Raw genomic sequence first — 16,972 nt, forward strand, 5'->3', positions numbered from 1 at the left:
TCAACTATTGGATCGTGTATTTTCGATGAAAATTATGATTTTTGAATGCTTGAATATTTATGAAGATTATGAGTCATTGATTTTAAAGCCTTAAAAAATCTTGGATGATTCAAGAGCGGGTTCTTATGCAACCAATCATGTAGATCACATCCATACAGTACAGATTCAAGAGAAAAGAACAAAAAATCCATGAAAATCAAGGTTGAATATTAGTTCTCATATTTTCATTTCTCATATTCTAGTGACTATATATTCATTGTAGAGAGACAACAATAGAGCTTAATGAATGATTGTGAGTGTTTTTTTAGTTAATTTCTTGTAATTTTTAGTTATTTTTCATGTTTTTCTAGTTTCTTAGATTTTGTAGTTGCACAGGGTACTGATTTTTGAAGGAGTATCCAACCCTACTTGAATTCAATTGTTCATGTGTGAGCATAGCTTCTCACGAAGGTGAGTTGAGCTGCTAGTCTTGTTTACCAGCCCTACATAGAAGTGCTGACTCAAATGTTATTTAGGTCAACTTAAACCTAAATCTGAGCAATATGCGAGTCGGGTTTGAGATATCTAATTCGACCGAAATTGACCAGAGTATTTTGTATGTATTTTTAAAGGGTTTATGTTTGGTACAAACGATTATAACTACAATCTAGTTTGAATTCCACGATGCGAGTTGTTTTGACACAATCTAACCTCATAGATGTGTTCAACATGCTTGATTTAGTAGGAATCAACTCTTGGATAATGCTTTTTGATGTTTTTATGAGTCAGAAAAAATTAATGCCTTGGTAACCATTGATTTTTGGATTGCTGGAAAAACCTATATGCAGGTCGCAATCCAAAAGCGGGTTACCACTAAAAAACTTGTAGATCATATCTATATGATATTAGATGTAAGAAAAAAACCCCAAAAATAAGGTTCCCTCCTATTTGCTAGGTCATTGGTACATACAAACCACTGCAGCAAACATAAACCCACTTTTAAACAAACCAATGCTGCATGGTTTTCCATACAGCAGACCTTCATTGGTGATGTCCACTGTCAAATAAAGGTTACATTATTCTAAAATCTTAAAAGATGCTTTTACCCTCCTTTTTTGGGCAGAACTTTTCTAAGTATTGTCAAAATCTTTTTCCACGTTTGCAATATTCCTTTGAAGGGTGTATTATGGGATCTCAGCTATTTTGGAATATTGAAAGTGTTACTCTAGGTCCTAGGAGCCTAAGTGTCCAAATCTTTTTAGTTTTTGCTTTTGCTTTTGTCTGTTATGATGGACCTTTTTACTCCCATCACTGGTGCCAATAATGGTACATGCTAAATGGTGCAGCTTAAAATGCTGTGATGGATCCACCATGGTGAGGGATAGATTATTTGGAAATAAGCTTAGCAAGTTGAGCATGGACAGAGCATTTGACTCAGCTTGGCTTCTATAATAATAAATGTATTTTATATCATAAAGTTGTTACAAACAACAAATTTACAGTTCAAATTCTATTGCTTATAGCTTTGAAACAATGTAATTATTTCTTAAACAGAGTCAGTTTGACCATGGCTCAATAGGTTTAGAATCCAAATTATATTATTAATTTTGAAAAATGTATTTTTTGCAACGAACCAACTTGAGCTCAACTCGTTTAACTTTGGCTCGCCATGGGTTTGAGCTTGGTTGGGCTTGTCACAAGAAAGATCTGAGTTTGAATGCTCTTTATTCAATTCGTTTGGGTCATTCACCAGCCCATGTACTTTGGAACTAAACTGGATTTAGAGGTTAGCTTGAAACAAAACACTTATTTTGGCCCACAAGGGCTCCCCGGTCATTTGGTAGGGGTGACTTTGAGTGTCACCAAGTTGATGGGATGTCACAAGTTTGAAACCCACCGGTGGCATCCCTTGACGCAAGGTTGACAAGTTTAAAACCCATGGGTGGCATCCCTTACTGCAAGTAGGGGTGGCAATCGTGTCGGGTTGGCGGGTCGACTCGGTGGGTTGGCGGGTCAGCATACCTCAACCCGAACCCGACCCGTTTATTAAACGGGTCAGCCGGGTTCGCGGGTTGGCATACCCCTAACACGAACCCGACCCGTTTAATAAACGGGTCAGCCGGGTTCGCGGGTTGGCATACCCCTAACACGAACCCGACCCGTTTAATAAACGGGTCAGCCGGGTTCGCGGGTTGGCATACCCCTAACACGAACCCGACCCGTTTAATAAACGGGTTAGGCGGGTCGACCCATTTATTAAACGGGTTCATTTTTTTCAAACCCGAACCTGCCTAAGAGTCGTGTCAGGTTTTGCCACCCCTAACTGCAAGGTTGAAGCTAGGCCTACTCCCTAGTAGGCAGGGGAGACCTTAAGGATTTTACCAATCAGAGGCAAGCCAATGTGCGGTCAATGATAGGGGGTTTGTCTTGTCTTATCCCGAAAAAAAAAATTATTTTACCTGATTGTGGTGTTGGCATTTTGAAGACACCAAGGGGGCCTTTAAGTCATTTGGGGCTTCGTCAGTGTGGTAAGAGCTGATTGTTCAAGTCACCGGAACGTTGCAAGTTCAAACCCCATTGGTATGGGTGGTTGAACAACTGCCTGGACGTATAGCCACCAGTAGTGCCCACATTGTTTTTGGGTTTCACACTTAATGGTTCAAGTAATTAGCTGAGCTTAGGCCTGCTTGTTGGACTTTGGTCAAAACTTCCTATTTGAGTCCGGTATACATTATTTTCGCACATAAATCCTAAAATAGAACTAGAATCCGCAGTAAAATTGGATTTAGGCTTATATGATTGGACTTTGGACTTTCAAATCAATATTTTCTGTTAGATCTATGTTCAAACTTCATATCTAGATCAAATCCAATCAGTTTGTATTTTACATGTAAAATACAAGTGTTCAACCCATTTATTACTTGATCAGATAGTACCATATAGAATTGGGAATCGGGACTCAAATCTACATAGTCTAATTCATTTTGGATTTTGAACTGGGTCCAGACTTACCATCCAATACTAAGGTTAGAACCCAAATCAACCATGATCCAGTCAAAGGTCTCAAACACAGAAATGACCACAAGAGTCAACCCTCAACATGGTTCATAGAGGATAAATGTTAGGACCAAAACGCAGCCTAAGCTAATATAAAGCAAGATGGACCCACTAGGTTCCACATATAAGGCCCAAACCCAGCTCAAAGTGTCCCTCCCCATGGAGCTTACCTGGCCCACTTGCACTGAGCATAGAGGTCCATTGTGGACTACGCTAGGACAGTTTCTTCTTTCTGCGATGGATGATTCCACATGGTCTAGTGCCAATTTTCCAGTGGACCCACTTAAACTTGACTCGGGTGGAATAAGATAGCTGGATAACAGGGTTACTCTATGTAACCAAAGGGTCTCGGGTTCTAATCCCAAATTTCCTGTCAACAAAAAAGCATGTGAGATCTTTACAATCTAAATAGAAATAATCTTGCCCACAAGGGCTCTGCTCATCTGGTAGGGGCGACTTGTGAGTGTCACAACTGGGTATACTCCCCAGTAGGCAGGGTTTTACCAACCTGAGGCCAGCCAATGTGCTGTTGGTGATGGAGTTTTTTCCTTGGATTATCCCAAAAAAAAGAGCAGAAATAATCTTATAATGATGGTATTCATGTCATGTCTGAACTGGAAAATGGGTGTTATTTATTTAGTCTAAAAGCTTATATAGAATCTAAGGCTTTTTAATCAAAATACTAAGAAAAAAGAAGAAAGTAGCATATTTTAAAGAATGAAAAACATGAAGTGTTCTTATGTCTAAAAGAAGAAACAGAGAAGAAAAAGAAAAGTTGAAAATGATAGGTAATGGAGTAAAGAAAGAAGACAGAGGTGAGGATGATTGTATTAGATTTTATGGGGATTTGCAGTCATTTACTCAGCACCTCTCAACTTTACAGGTTTGTGAAAAAGGGGAGGCAGGATGAAGGGAAAAAGGGGGAGCATACAAGTCCATTGATGAAGGGAAAAAGGGGAGCAGACAAGTCCATGAAAAACATGGTTGTGCTAGTGGGGCTGATTATGAAGGGAGGTGTGAATCTCATCATCAAGGACAGGACGACGGTGGGGTTGCTCTCATTATTTATAGTCTTTGGCCAACGAGGAAAAGGACGATTTTTACGACCTTTCAAAGTAGGATATTTCCTTTTCAATGCTCGCGTTTCAAAGTAAAACACAAACTCTCCCATACACACTTTTCACTATAATTAAGTAGTTTCTCTCTCATAAAGGGATGACAGTTGACCAGAGGAAAACGGAGTCTCCGCCCCCACTTCGCCCGGTTGGGATTGGGGATGGAGGACATGAAATGGGAATGGAGGCGGGGATGGAGGTTAAAATCAAAATTCATGCGAAATGGAGGTGAGAATGGACATACGCTTTCCTCCGCCCCCGGCTCCCCATTCCCGATCCCCGTTAGTAAAATAACTAAAATACCTTTAAGGATGACAGTGGACCGCAGAGAAATGGGGCTCTGCCCCGTCTCAAAATTCTGCCCTTCAAAGCTGCTATCACCCCTGCACAGGTTTTAGATTTTTTTTTTTTTAAATTGGACCTTATATATGCAAAAATCAACAACTCAATTTTCATAGATTTCAAAAACTCATACAAACATATTTTTCATAAAAAAAACAATCTAACAGTCAATGCCTAGCAATTGATCATGCTGAACACACCGATAGGGTTAGATTTGCCAAACATTGCTTAAACATGAAAAATCAGCGCTATCCATGCCATATGGATGATTGGGAGGAAGCAATCTCTCTCTCTCTCTCTCTCTCTCTCTCTCTCTCTCTCTCTCTATATATATATATATATATATATATATATATATATATATATATATATATATATATATATATATATAAGGGAATGAAAACCTATCCAATAGAAAACCTCCCAAACCTACTCAATAAGAAACAATTATCTGATTTTTGATATTTTTTTGAAATTCTGACCTTACAGATGTGACCTATGCGCTTGTTTTTATAGGAATCGGTTTTTGGAGCATTTGATTCCGATGCATTGATATGTTTTTATAAGGTTTCAAAAATCAACGGCCTGAGGCTCCAAATACCATTTTTTTATCCAAAATGCATGATCCAAGTATTGATTTCTAGTAAATCAATTATGCTGAACACATCTGTGAGGTCAGAAATTCGAAAAAACGCAGAAAATCTGATAAATCTTTCTTATCGGGTAGGTTGTCATTTTCCTATATATATATACACTCTATGTTCTAACCACTACAATGTTCAATAATTCCAGTTACTTTCAAGCATAGTTGTAGGCCAAACTTGCAACTTTATTGCATTAGATGCAGCACTTTTCATGCCAAACGTGTTGTGTAGGTATCAAAAGCATATGCTTGTACTATGCATTTTTCAACTTATCTCCCTACCTTCATTAACTTTCATCTAAATTTTTACAAATTACTTTAGAGAAAAGATTAATTTATCAAAATTCTTTAGGTTATGTTTGAAACCGTCGGTTCTAAAATTTGACATCTTATTATGAAAGTAGGATCCTCGGTTTTGAGAGTGGAAGGTTTCAGACTCGACCGGCTAGGTCAGGTCTTAGAACTAAGGCACTCCTTTAGGACTGTATATCCAAATTCACATAGGCCATTTGAGAACTTCGGATCATAGTATTGGGCCTACACCATATGAGATCCTCGAATTTGAGATCCAAGGTTCTCAAACATAGCCTTGGCTTATGTTATGTAGATCATGAAGGAGAATGTTCATAGAGTTTAGCCGGTCTAGGATCATTTCAGAGGGGCAGGCCCTTTGGGGATTTTTCAATTAAAGCTTTGGGCTTTGGACTTAGATTTGGCTTTAGATTTAGTTTTTGGTTCAGTTTGGCGCACCTTTACTTGGCTAGGTGAGGTTCAGTTTGGCTTGATTTAGTGCTGCACAAGTCTGATTTGGTTTGAATTTGACTGTGTTTGTCATTTAGGATGGTTTTGACCACCTTAAATCTAAGTTTTTTAATCTATCACATTTGGATGTTGATTGACTCCATCAAAGGTCATTTTTTATTGGTTTCACAACATCATTCTGCTTGTTGAGCTAGCCGTTTGGGTCACAATGGGTGCATGCAGGTTGTTTTGGACTGTCCAGAGTGTATTATTTGAACCTGATCTTTTACTCTATGATTTATCTGAAACTCTTCTTTTCTTCTTTGTTTCTACTATCTTTTTCTATATGAAGTTGTTCAAGGTGTGCTATATCATGTTGAACAATCATCTTAGTGCAAAGGAAGACCCACAAAGCACAAATGTCTGAACTTGGTTGTCTTTTTTTTTTTTTATTACTAAGGAAAACCCTCGGTGAGGACTGGGTCACTTAATAGGCCCGCCTTCCTACGAAGTAAAACTCCAGGTTGAGGACACGACCACCCAGCCTTACATGCCCCAACTGTGGTAAAGCAGCCCCCTTGCGCCAGTGGGATTCGATGTTGGGCCTTCAGCTTGACAGAGAACCCCACTGTCCACATGGGTAACTTAGCGCGGTGGTTGAACAATTGCTCTTACAAAGTGCAACTGTGCTTTGAAGAAAACGTCATTGCAGCATGCATTCAAGCTGATCCAGAGTTCAGTTTCTTCACCAATTTATCATACATTTCGTGAATACTGCATGCCCAAAACTTCATGATAGAAAAATCAAAAAATTTATTCAATTGATTTGGTCAAAAACACATTCATAATAAATAAGTAATGATAAGCAGACCTGCAAGTTTAGATTAAGCAGAAAATTACTTGCAGCTGCTGTTTTTTTGAAGTGGTTAGGAATAGGATGATTCGTGCATGAAACTAGTAAGGACCTGCTTGTTACTATATTTAGCTAAATGCGTTACCGTGATGAGCAGAGAAGCACCAAGCAGTAGCTACTACTTGGATGGAAAAACCACTCTCGAAATCAGAAACTGGCTACTTACTGTCGCTGTCCTGACTGTGTAAACCCGTGGTGCACCCCTTGCCCTCAAGCAATAGTTAACTAACCATAAGGGTTTTCTAGTTAGGAAATAGCAGGGTTTTTTTTTCGATAGACAATGGGGAAAGAGATGCGGTTCGCTATTTCTCATGTTGAGATTGGTGAACAAAAAGCCAAGAGAAAAATAAAAAGTAATAACGAGTGGGAATTGTACAATAGAACAGATTGAGAACATGAGTGCAACGTTTGGAAATCTTAGCTTTTGTCCATTACGTTTAGAAAAAAATTAACCACTGTTAAAGGTGGTCTTAACTCTTAAGGTTAAAGAAAAAAAGTTGTCCTAAGTCAGCCAGTTCAGACCATTTATAATAAAAATTAAGTGGGGGACTGGTCCGGGGTAGTCCTTTTCTGTTCCTTGGCAGACAGGTAAGCATAGAAAAGAGTCTTTTTGCATGGGTCTGTACTGTAAAGAAGCCAGCGCAAGTGGCCTCCTGGTGGGTCCCACGCTTTTTTCCTTTCCTTTTACTGATTTACAAAACATCATGTCAAAATCTGGAGAAAGTGAAAGGAAAGCTAAATTGGGTATTTCATAATTCCATTGGGAAGGCAAGAATCTGGGTAATTGAGCAATCATCGCTACCTCTTCCCTTCAAAGTATTCAGGAACAAAAAAAAGTGGTGCTCCATAGTACTGAAGCTACTGCTGTTACAGGGGATAAATGCATTTGATTGAAGCATATATGAGGGTAGAGAAGGAAATCTAAAATGGGTATTTCACAGTTTCCATGTGAAGGCAAGGCCCTTGCTAATGGAGCAATCATGGCTGCCTCTTCCCTTCAAGTGGAGTTGAGGAGATAAATGTGGTCTCTTTCCTAATCACCATTGAAGGGATCGCATATGAGGGTAGTTGGACAATAATGGCTTCCTTAGTTTTATTATAAGAGGTGGGGTTGATTAGGTATTTTGCTTTTGAGAAGAGAAAGGGATGAATGATCTGCCATTTTTTCTTTACATATCTGTCCATGCTTTGTGATTCTTTTGCAGGCTTGAAACGTGTGAAATGCACGCCTATGGTGCTAGGAGTCGGGCTTCTGCGGCACCCTCTGGCCATTGAAGCGTGTGAGGGATTCTGAAGACTTGATTTTGTATATACATACAAAATAAGGCCTGATTTTCTGGAAGGTTCAGATGGATATCTCTGTTGAGAGGCCTACCTGGTGTTGGAAGTATGCTAGGACAATACGGGGGGCTCACATTCTCCATGCTGTGCAGGTGTAATGCACCACCTTCAACACCATTCATGCACTCTTTCTTTGAAGGGGAGCAAAAAGGAAAAAGTGGTGCTTAATAGATGGTATTTAAGTTTAGTGTGCGAAAACCTACCATTTTACATTTGGCGGTGCTCAAATCTTTGATGATCTTGCTTGCTTGCTTTTTGTTACTGTTTTTGGATTTGATGTCTGTTTTGACAGTATAGTTGGTGAGGAGATGAGAACTTTCTACTTGTATTTAGATTGTGTTTATTGCATGTGGGGTGTTGTTTTAAAGAGGCAATTTTGTGTGTGTGTGTGTAGATTGAGGGTGTAAAGATGTTGGATGAGAAGGGAGTCACCGGCTGTTTCTCAATTGGTGAAGAAAAGAATGATGGTGTTTATCCAATGTATTTTGGGGTCTCCTGCGCCTTTGCAGCCCTTCAGCTGCTTTCATCTGCAAAGAAAACCAACTTCACCAACATGGTGGATGAAGGATGGACGGTTCTGATGGAAAGGATGCTGCAAGGCAGTGCTCAACTGTTGGGGATGCTTGTGTGGAATGCACAGAGGCAAGAAAGAACTGGTGGTGAGTCTGATGTTTTGAGGAGGCTAAATCAAGCTCAGGCTGAGGTTGAGGAGATGAAGAAAAGAAGAAGGGAGGACGCGAGGGCGAACGCGAAGGTTGTCGCGATTTACGCCACGCAGGAGCAGAGCTGGATATCAGAAAGAAACAGGTTGGTGCAGCACTTGCAATCTGCTCTGAAGAATTTACATGAGCTCGAGGGGAAGGCCTGCTCTGAATGTGATCAAAAGGAAGATACCATTTACAAATTGAATGAAGCATTGGTGGAGAGAGAACTTGAGCTGGAGGCGAAGGCTAAGGCCGTGGAGGAGGAGGAGAAGCGGGGAATGGAAACAGAGAAGAAATTGGAGACAGCGGAAGCTGTTGCCAAGGAATTGCGCGAAGTGCTCGATAAGGAAACTCGGGAACATTCATCAGAGATTTGGAAGCACAAGACCGCCTTCGTGGAGCTCGTTTCTAGCCAACGCCAACTCGAGGCTGAGATGGCCAGGGTCCTCAAGCAGGTGGAGGCAGCAAAAATGGAGTTTGATGCAGTACTTGGGCAGAAGGAAGAGGCCGCTGCCATGGCGGACAAATTTTCCGTGGAACTTGTTCGAATGCAAAGAGATGCAGAGCAGAAAGACAAGATTGTGTCTGCCATGTTAAGGAAGTTCAAGCTAGATTCAGGGGAGAAGCAGAAGCTGCTGAAGGATCTAAAGATAATGAGAGCTAAGAGGAGGCAAGCGGAACTGGAGCTTGAAAGACTGATCAATCTATGGGAATCGAAGGACCAAGCCACGACCAAGCAAGGCAAAAGTCCGAAAAATGTTTCGGGTGACAAACCTGATATGAGATCAGAGATGCCATCAGTCAAGAAAGCATTAATGTGGAAGGATTATGGATCTTCTCATACTAGCAGTGCCAGAAATGAGAAGTGTCAAAACTGCATAGATTTGCCACCAACAAACAATACGTTGCAGTCGAGCCCCAAGATTCTTTTGGTTGATTACTTGGAGCCAGAGTTCAGGAAGGAGCATGACTGTATCACGCCAAAGGAAACAAATACTGCAAAAGCAGACTGCTTTGACAACGACTCTCCTTCAGGAAACAGAGATCTTGGTATGAGCATGTTTCTATCCACAATGTTTGTCTAACCATATTGTTCCATTTTTAAGTTAAACCAAACCTAAAAGCATTGTATAACAAAATAAGCAAAACACACATCAATAGAACCATATATTAGGCAGATCTGCAATGATTATGCATTTTAGAATGCGGTAGAAATTTTAGAATGGTTTTGTTGGTATTGTTTCTTTTCTTTAGTTGCTTATTTCTGCTATAAATTTTCATGTTCCCTACAATAGTCGGAATTCTAGCACTTTATTAAACTTCTGCTGCTTTGCGTCCTCTTTGGGATTTCAACATGTGGCCTTAGTATCAAAGTATATGAGATTAAGCAAACTTATGTATTATGTCATACAAAGATATGTTTTCTTTGTTTACCATAGCACCCATTTTGTGGATGCAATGGTAAGTGCAAGCACATACACAACCATTGATCTCAAGTTTGACAGTCATGGCCTTGTCTTACATGCTTCATTGATTTATTTTATCTTTATTTAAAGAAAAATAAAAGAATGATGTGTGCCTGATTTTTCTTTACGGCATTCCTGCAAGCTATTCTGCTTCTTGTCTTGCAATGGTGGAGACCATTCAGAGGGATAGATTCTGGGAAGACAAGCCCCCTGATTGGTTTCCGGACCTTAGTCAGGATGCGATCTGATTGTATCTTGCTACTGGTGGGTTTCTGCGTAACCCGGGTTTGCCAATCTAAAAAAAAAAACTGTTTCATTCTTGTAGTGATAACAACTAGTGTTAAACAATTAGAAGATTTGGTTCAATCGGAGACAGAAAAATACACCAGCATTCTTGAACAAAGACATGATGAAGAAATAGAAGCTTTTGCTGAACAGATGAGACTCAAAGATGAGAAGCTAGAGGCCTTCCGTTGGCAAATACTTAGTATGGAACTTGAATCGAAGCGTTTGCAGTCTCGTATAGAAGAGCTCAATGAAAACTTTTCACAACTAAGAAGTGAGAACATAAGGTTAGAATCCTTGTTGTTGGGCAAAGAGAAGGACCTGAAAGCCATGAATGACAGATATACCTCTCATATAAAAACTTGTCAGAATGACTCAACGGCTCGGGAAATATCTCCTGTTCCAGGCCACGAAGCAATATGGTCAGAAGTGAAGGTTATAAAGAGAAAATTGAGAGGAAAGGACCAGGAGCAAAAATCTGCACTAGTTAGAGTTTCACAAGAGGTGGATGGTGAACCCCAAGAGAGAGAAAATCGTCTTCCACCTACAGAATCGAAGATCATTCAACCAACTCCACAGTATGAGAAGGAATGGAAGGAAACAGAAAGGATGCCAGTGGACATGACAAGAACCAGATTAGCCTTTCCATCTGAGAATGCCGAAAATATTTCCCTCAAGAAAATGGGAAGTGATGACCTTGATGAGGTGGAACAGGAAGGAATTGTAAAGACAGTGATTGAAACAAGGGAAAGCCGTACTCAGGAGGAAGTGCAAGAAATGAAATCAAGGACTCAAGGACTTCAGGTTGGAACAGAGGAGACAGTGAGCTTCAATAAGAATGAAATTATGGAGGGAAACTCACAAGTTTCAAAGGACAAGGCTCGGGTTGATGACAAAATACCCTCTTCTAGTCAATGCATGATCAAGAAAGAATGCTCATGGAAGATGGACATCCAAGCTCTAGGGGTGTCTTACAAGATCAAAAGACTGAAACAGCAACTCCTCATAATGGAGAGACTGACTGAAACTCATGTTCCAGACAAATATGGGAAACAGAAGGCTAATTCGCCTGAGATGAAAGGCCTTCTTTCTGGAATTACTTTGCTCAAGAAACAATTGAAGAGATATCAAACTCTTGAAGAGAAGACTGATGATCTGTGCAAACGAATGGTAGGCTCATTAATTTCTTATTTCTGTTACATTAACTCCAGAATATTATCCACTTTTCTCCTGATTTTTTTTTTACCAACTCTGTCCATTTAAAGTGCTTGTGGTTTTTTTTTTTACTTTTTGTTTTTTCTCAATGTAGCATGTAAATGATCAAAGGACTAAAGATTCTGACAGTGGAAGGAAGGAACAGACAGGAGCTCTGGAGCAGTTTCTTGAAGAAACATTTCAACTGCAAAGGTATATGGTGGCAACTGGGCAAAAGTTGGTGGAGATAATGTCAGAGACCACATGCACTCTTGCTGGAAGCTTCGACAAGGTTGCTGAATTTTCTAGTGTGCATGTGAAGCAATTCGCTGACAGCATGAGAACTCTTTTGAAGGAAATACAGAGGGGTTTGGAAGTCCGAATTGCACGGATTATTGGAGATGTGGAAGGAACACTGACTTGTGAAGGATTTCTACATTTGAGAAATTAGGGGTAAGTCTCAAATTCTAATTCATGTAAGATAAAAGTAAGTTTCTTCTGCCTTCTAAGTCTGATAATCTTTTGGTATAAGTGCATTTACATGCATATGTGGAACCACATCATAAAGCAATGACAAGGCCTGGTAGGACTCAGAGTCTTGACCATAGGATTGCATAATGGGCAGATGGGTCGAATGCACAAAAATTTGCCATCACACTGATAATTCTTCAAGCTCTACCTTTTTTTTTTCGAAGAGAAGTCCTCAAGCTCTATTGACATACTATTTCCATTTTCAGGCATCGAATCAAATAAAAAGTTGGAAACTGATGAAGATTAGAAAGCATTTTGCATGAAAGTTGGCACTAGTGATTAACATACATGATCTTTTTTTAATATTCGGTAACTGAAAGTACAAGATGTAAGCTATGAGCTATAAGCTATAAGCTTGGGCAGCTGATAATCTGAAACTACGTGCAAGCTCTGAAGAAGCTCATGAGCTCATTATACATATACAAAGAGGTGATGAATTCTTGTACACCAATTTCCACATATGCATTGTACAGAGGGGTCTGGTGCCCATAATCTTCTTTATACAATGAGTGTTTTGATTTGCATAATCCTTGTACATTTCCATCTATGTATTGATATAACTACTACTCTGCCTCAAAGTCCTCAAGAAATCAATGGCTTGATTGGCCTGTAAAATTTGCACAACACAAAAAAGACTTCAGTAATACAGAGACATCCTACAAAGGAATCTCTCTCTCTCTCTCTCTCTCTCTCTCTCTCTCTCTCTCTCTCTCTCTCTCTGTCACACACACACACACACACATGCCCATATTCATGCAGATGTGTGCAGATGTAAAAAAATGTTTAAACAGATATCAGAGTTGTATCTTGGTACCTGTTCACTCCAACTTGCATTCCATGTCATATAAAGCATAATGAGAATTTGTAAGGCTGATCCAGCTATCATTCCTGACCAAATTCCCTGCAGGGCACATTCATGACTATACAACACAATCAATGGAGCAGAGAAATGAAAATTAGGTAAAGCATGGTTCTTGTAACTAATGGAACTTACAGTGATTCCCATGTGCAATATGAAACAGATAACCAGGCCAAGCGGCAATCCCACCAAGTAGCATGATATAATATTCACATAGGCGAAATAGGACTGCTGCCCAGTACCAGTAGCAACACCTGCTTTTTCAATTTTCAGTTTCTTGCTTACAGGTAAACCCCAGTAAAGAACTTGAATAGGTTACCTGAAAGAACCATCTGTAGACCATTTAGAATGACAGTTGCGGCCAAGAGTGGAACGAGTTCTGAAACTTTTTCGGCAACAGTGCTGCTGTTGGTAAAGAGGTACCCCAAGTTGTTTCTTAAGAGGAGAAAAAGAACAGCTAGAAACACACTGACAGCTGAGGATCCAGCCATTGCCACAAAAGCTGAGAAGCTTGCTGCTTGTGAATTTCCTGCTCCAAGCTCATTGGAAACTCTTACGCTGCAAGAAAGAAGAGATCCTTCTGAACTTGGTGGATTTATCTGGAAGTGAAGAATGGATGAAATGATTATGAACAAACCTTGTTGTCACATTGAATGCATATGGCACCATCACCTCCATGTAGATCAGATTGATGCTGCAGTTCAAAATATCTCCCCAATGTTAGGCAAACCCCACACTTTGTAAAAACAAAGATCCAAATGCATTCACAATTTCACAGGCATTCAAACTATAAAAGTTATTAAAAATAGTTGTAACTATTCTTTGCACTGATAATGCTAGCCTTATCTACTGATGCATTGTGTGTCTACGATTACAGTGTTTTGTTAAAACATCAGATTGAGCCAACCAACCTTGACAGGTGCGTGAAATGGAGAACAATTAAAAATTTAAACCAGAAGATAAACGTAAATCGGATCCTGTATGTGCATGTGATGAACAGAAACTGAAACTGCAGACAAGGTTCCGGTACCATATGATTAAGGCATCAATCCTGATCTCCGGATCACTTAGCGTTCCTGCTAAAAGGATGAGGATCTGATAATACCACATATTCAGACTATAGAAGAAACACCAAACACTTATCAGTTCAAGAAGCCAAAGGGATCTCTATTATTTCTAGCTACTGTGGGTAAAACAATGGTCAGGTTGTGATTTACTACTCACAGTATCATTATCGAAGAGAAAAACGACAACTTCAGAAAAGTTGAAAGCTGATAGAATGCGCAGATGGAGAATCCTGTCCAAGAACTCTTGCAAGAATCAGAATGAATGATATAAAGAAATTGCAGGACTGTGAACAACCAGCATGACGCATCCTGTACAATTATGATCCCCATCAAACCTAAGTTCAGTTTAAATGCTGCAATCCAACTCAAAAGTATCTGTGGCAAGACTAGGCAAACGGACATCCAAAGCAAAGGCATGATCAAACTCTGTGCATATAGAAACTTCTGCAGAGGGAAGTTCAAGGCACAGGCAAACAGCTGAGGAAGCATCCACCTTATCAGAAAAGATGCTTCTTTCGCAATGTCTGCAGACTGACCAAGAATCTTCAGTAGTGGTTCTGAGAAAAAACAAGGAATTGAAAGGAGGATTGCTGCACCCAAGAGAATTATAATTGATCTCTGTGCATATATCCCAAGCATATCATACTCTCTGGCTCCGAAGGCTTGCCCACCTACAGTCTCCAGAGCATTTCCCATTCCCATCTGCAAATCAAACATTTAAGTGAACACTTTATAGGATTTTAGGATTTTCTAGCTAATATAATGAAAGAAGAAATAGAAAAAGGAAAATCTCCAACAGCAAAGAATGCACTTCAATGAAATTAATTTTGAGTTTCACACAAATCTTTCGTTGAAATCAAACCAAGTTCAAATTAAATTATTTTAGCCAACCATGCTCTTCCTGGGAACCAAAGGAAACCAAATGATTTTGAATCTGTGAAGTACATAACATTGTAATCAAGACTAACAGTAACTCTGCTTTACCTGGAAGCTTATGTTTTTTGGGATATTCTGTTGGGATTATGTGCTGGAAGATGGTTATTTTATATGAATTGTTCACATTGGTGACATGAATTGGAGCCATTGACTGAACAAAGGGATACTTCGACTCTTCATCTTCAAGCTTGAATCAAATAACCCACATGCAAAATAAGAAAATTTTCTCTGTTGATTTCAGAAGAATTTATATATATATATATATATATATATATATATATATATATATATATATATATATATATATATATATATATATATATTAAATTCTTCTGAAATCAACAGAGAAAATTTTCTTCTTTTACCTGAAAGAATCCCTGGTTCCCTTCCCTACGAATTGACTGATAAAATTAAGCCACTGTCTTATATCTTTGGATCATAACTGCAGTGAGAATGCTGTTCATCAGCTACATTTCAGTAATTCCTGTTTGGGGTTATTGATACAGTTTAAGCATCAATCAAGGCAGTTTTCTCTGTTTCAACCAGTGGTATCGACCTACTTCGGAAAGGACCATCATGGCACTGGTGGAATGGCAGTCATTTTATTGAGCATCCAGTCACTAATACTTTAGCAACAAAAGCTTGTTTGAAATTTCAGATCGGCTATAAACAGAAAAAAGGAAAAATCTTATTGGGGAATTTCATTTGCCAAAAAAAAAAAACAGGTAAAGAGCAATTCTCAAGAGAGCTTCACATTCTGTGGGGTCAGGAATGTTCACGGGCTTTATCACTCAAGTCTTAGCAACCATGCAAAATCTAGTAGCCAAAGTTCATACCAGGACAGCATATGCGAGCCGCATAAACGTGTAAGCAATGGCAAGAGATGCGAGCTCAAACTGCCCGAGGTGCCCGGCAATTGAGTCAGTTATGACAGTTGATGAATACTGAATGAAGGCGACGGCAGTTGATGGTGCAACCAGCCACAGCTGCGCCTTGAGCTCCGACCATGGTGAGTTACAGAAGCCGACAGTGCTGGCAGTCCTTTGGGATAAAGAGATGAGCCTGTCCAGCTGCACGTACTCATACCTGCCATTGCTGCAATGCAAATCACTTGACATGAGGAATTTTAGCTGTTGAAGAAGGCAGCTCACCTCAATCCTTTATTAATGGGAGTTACATCAGAGCAGCTGCAGCTTATATGAAGAAAAGTTTTTAGCTTCTGCTGCTTTTATCTAATATTTCATCTCAGTTCACTGTGCATCTCCTTCTGTTTTGTTCATGTGCAGGAAGTTGGACTGGTAGTTTAAACCTGAAAATGCAAAACGTTGGGTTGTTTTAGGTGGGATGTCTTGTTGGGTGAGTTGGAGGACGGGTGGCATTTTGACTACAACTGTCAGGTGGGCTTCCAGGTGCATTTGAACGGCAGACACACTGAGGGCGCGTTTACCTGTCACGGAAAATGGGCATTTTCCGTGGTAGCGCATCGACGGGCGTGCGTTTTTGCGGTGTCCAAAATTTTGAAACAAACGTGGGAGAGTGAATTTACCTCGACGGGCATGCCAAAATGCATGCTGGATCCCCCTTTTCCGCGGAAAGTGTTTCCGTATTCTGTTTTCGCAGAAGAGGAAACCGCGGAAGAGGTGCCGCGTCTTTCTCTTCCCTGAAATGCAAACGCCCTCGTGAGGGTGGTAAGAAACCCATATTATCCATTTTGTGGGCTGTGTCCCTATCAAATAATTATCTTATTCAATCAAACTAGTACTTTTTAACGGATGGGGGTTGTTTACTTTCAAGGATGT

General features: G+C 39.8%; 2 protein-coding genes across 2 annotated transcripts; one reads left to right on the forward strand and one right to left on the reverse strand.

Moving 5' to 3' along the window:
- The first annotated feature begins 7,921 nt into the window (after positions 1-7,921).
- LOC149843409 (uncharacterized) lies at positions 7,922-12,589 on the forward strand. Its single transcript, XM_090001820.1, has 5 exons — positions 7,922-8,305; positions 8,526-9,885; positions 10,627-11,756; positions 11,896-12,233; positions 12,518-12,589. Exons 1-4 carry the CDS (start codon positions 8,303-8,305, stop codon positions 12,229-12,231), a joined length of 2,829 nt encoding a protein of 942 aa, XP_089857946.1. The 5' UTR covers positions 7,922-8,302; the 3' UTR covers positions 12,232-12,233; positions 12,518-12,589.
- A 75-nt stretch (positions 12,590-12,664) lies between these two features.
- Positions 12,665-16,657, reverse strand: LOC149843410 (protein DETOXIFICATION 36-like). Its single transcript, XM_090000906.1, has 10 exons — positions 16,428-16,657; positions 16,010-16,268; positions 14,573-14,939; positions 14,395-14,467; positions 14,201-14,287; positions 13,808-13,864; positions 13,490-13,728; positions 13,306-13,424; positions 13,126-13,212; positions 12,665-12,918 (listed from the first exon to the last, which is right to left on the reverse strand). Exons 1-10 carry the CDS (start codon positions 16,655-16,657, stop codon positions 12,856-12,858), a joined length of 1,581 nt encoding a protein of 526 aa, XP_089857032.1. The 3' UTR covers positions 12,665-12,855.
- Between the last annotated feature and the right edge of the window lie 315 nt (positions 16,658-16,972).

Source organism: Nuphar pumila, chromosome 3, assembly GCF_984573655.1.
Source record: "Nuphar pumila chromosome 3, dmNupPumi1.hap1.1, whole genome shotgun sequence".
Classification (NCBI taxonomy): Eukaryota; Viridiplantae; Streptophyta; class Magnoliopsida; order Nymphaeales; family Nymphaeaceae; genus Nuphar; species Nuphar pumila.

Excerpts from the sequence above, each read along its gene's own strand:
- LOC149843409 (XM_090001820.1), top strand. Across the intron at positions 9,886-10,626 it reads TTCAGGAAACAGAGATCTTG|TGATAACAACTAGTGTTAAA; the intron begins GTATGAGCATGT and ends TCATTCTTGTAG. Across the intron at positions 11,757-11,895 it reads ATGATCTGTGCAAACGAATG|CATGTAAATGATCAAAGGAC; the intron begins GTAGGCTCATTA and ends TTCTCAATGTAG.
- LOC149843410 (XM_090000906.1), bottom strand. The coding sequence starts at position 16,657 with ATGCGCTACCACGGAAAATGCCCATTTTCCGTGACAGGTAAACGCGCC. Across the intron at positions 14,468-14,572 it reads AGCATTTAAACTGAACTTAG|GATTCTCCATCTGCGCATTC; the intron begins GTTTGATGGGGA and ends GTTCTTGGACAG. Across the intron at positions 13,865-14,200 it reads ATTGATGCCTTAATCATATG|CATCAATCTGATCTACATGG; the intron begins GTACCGGAACCT and ends TTTGAACTGCAG.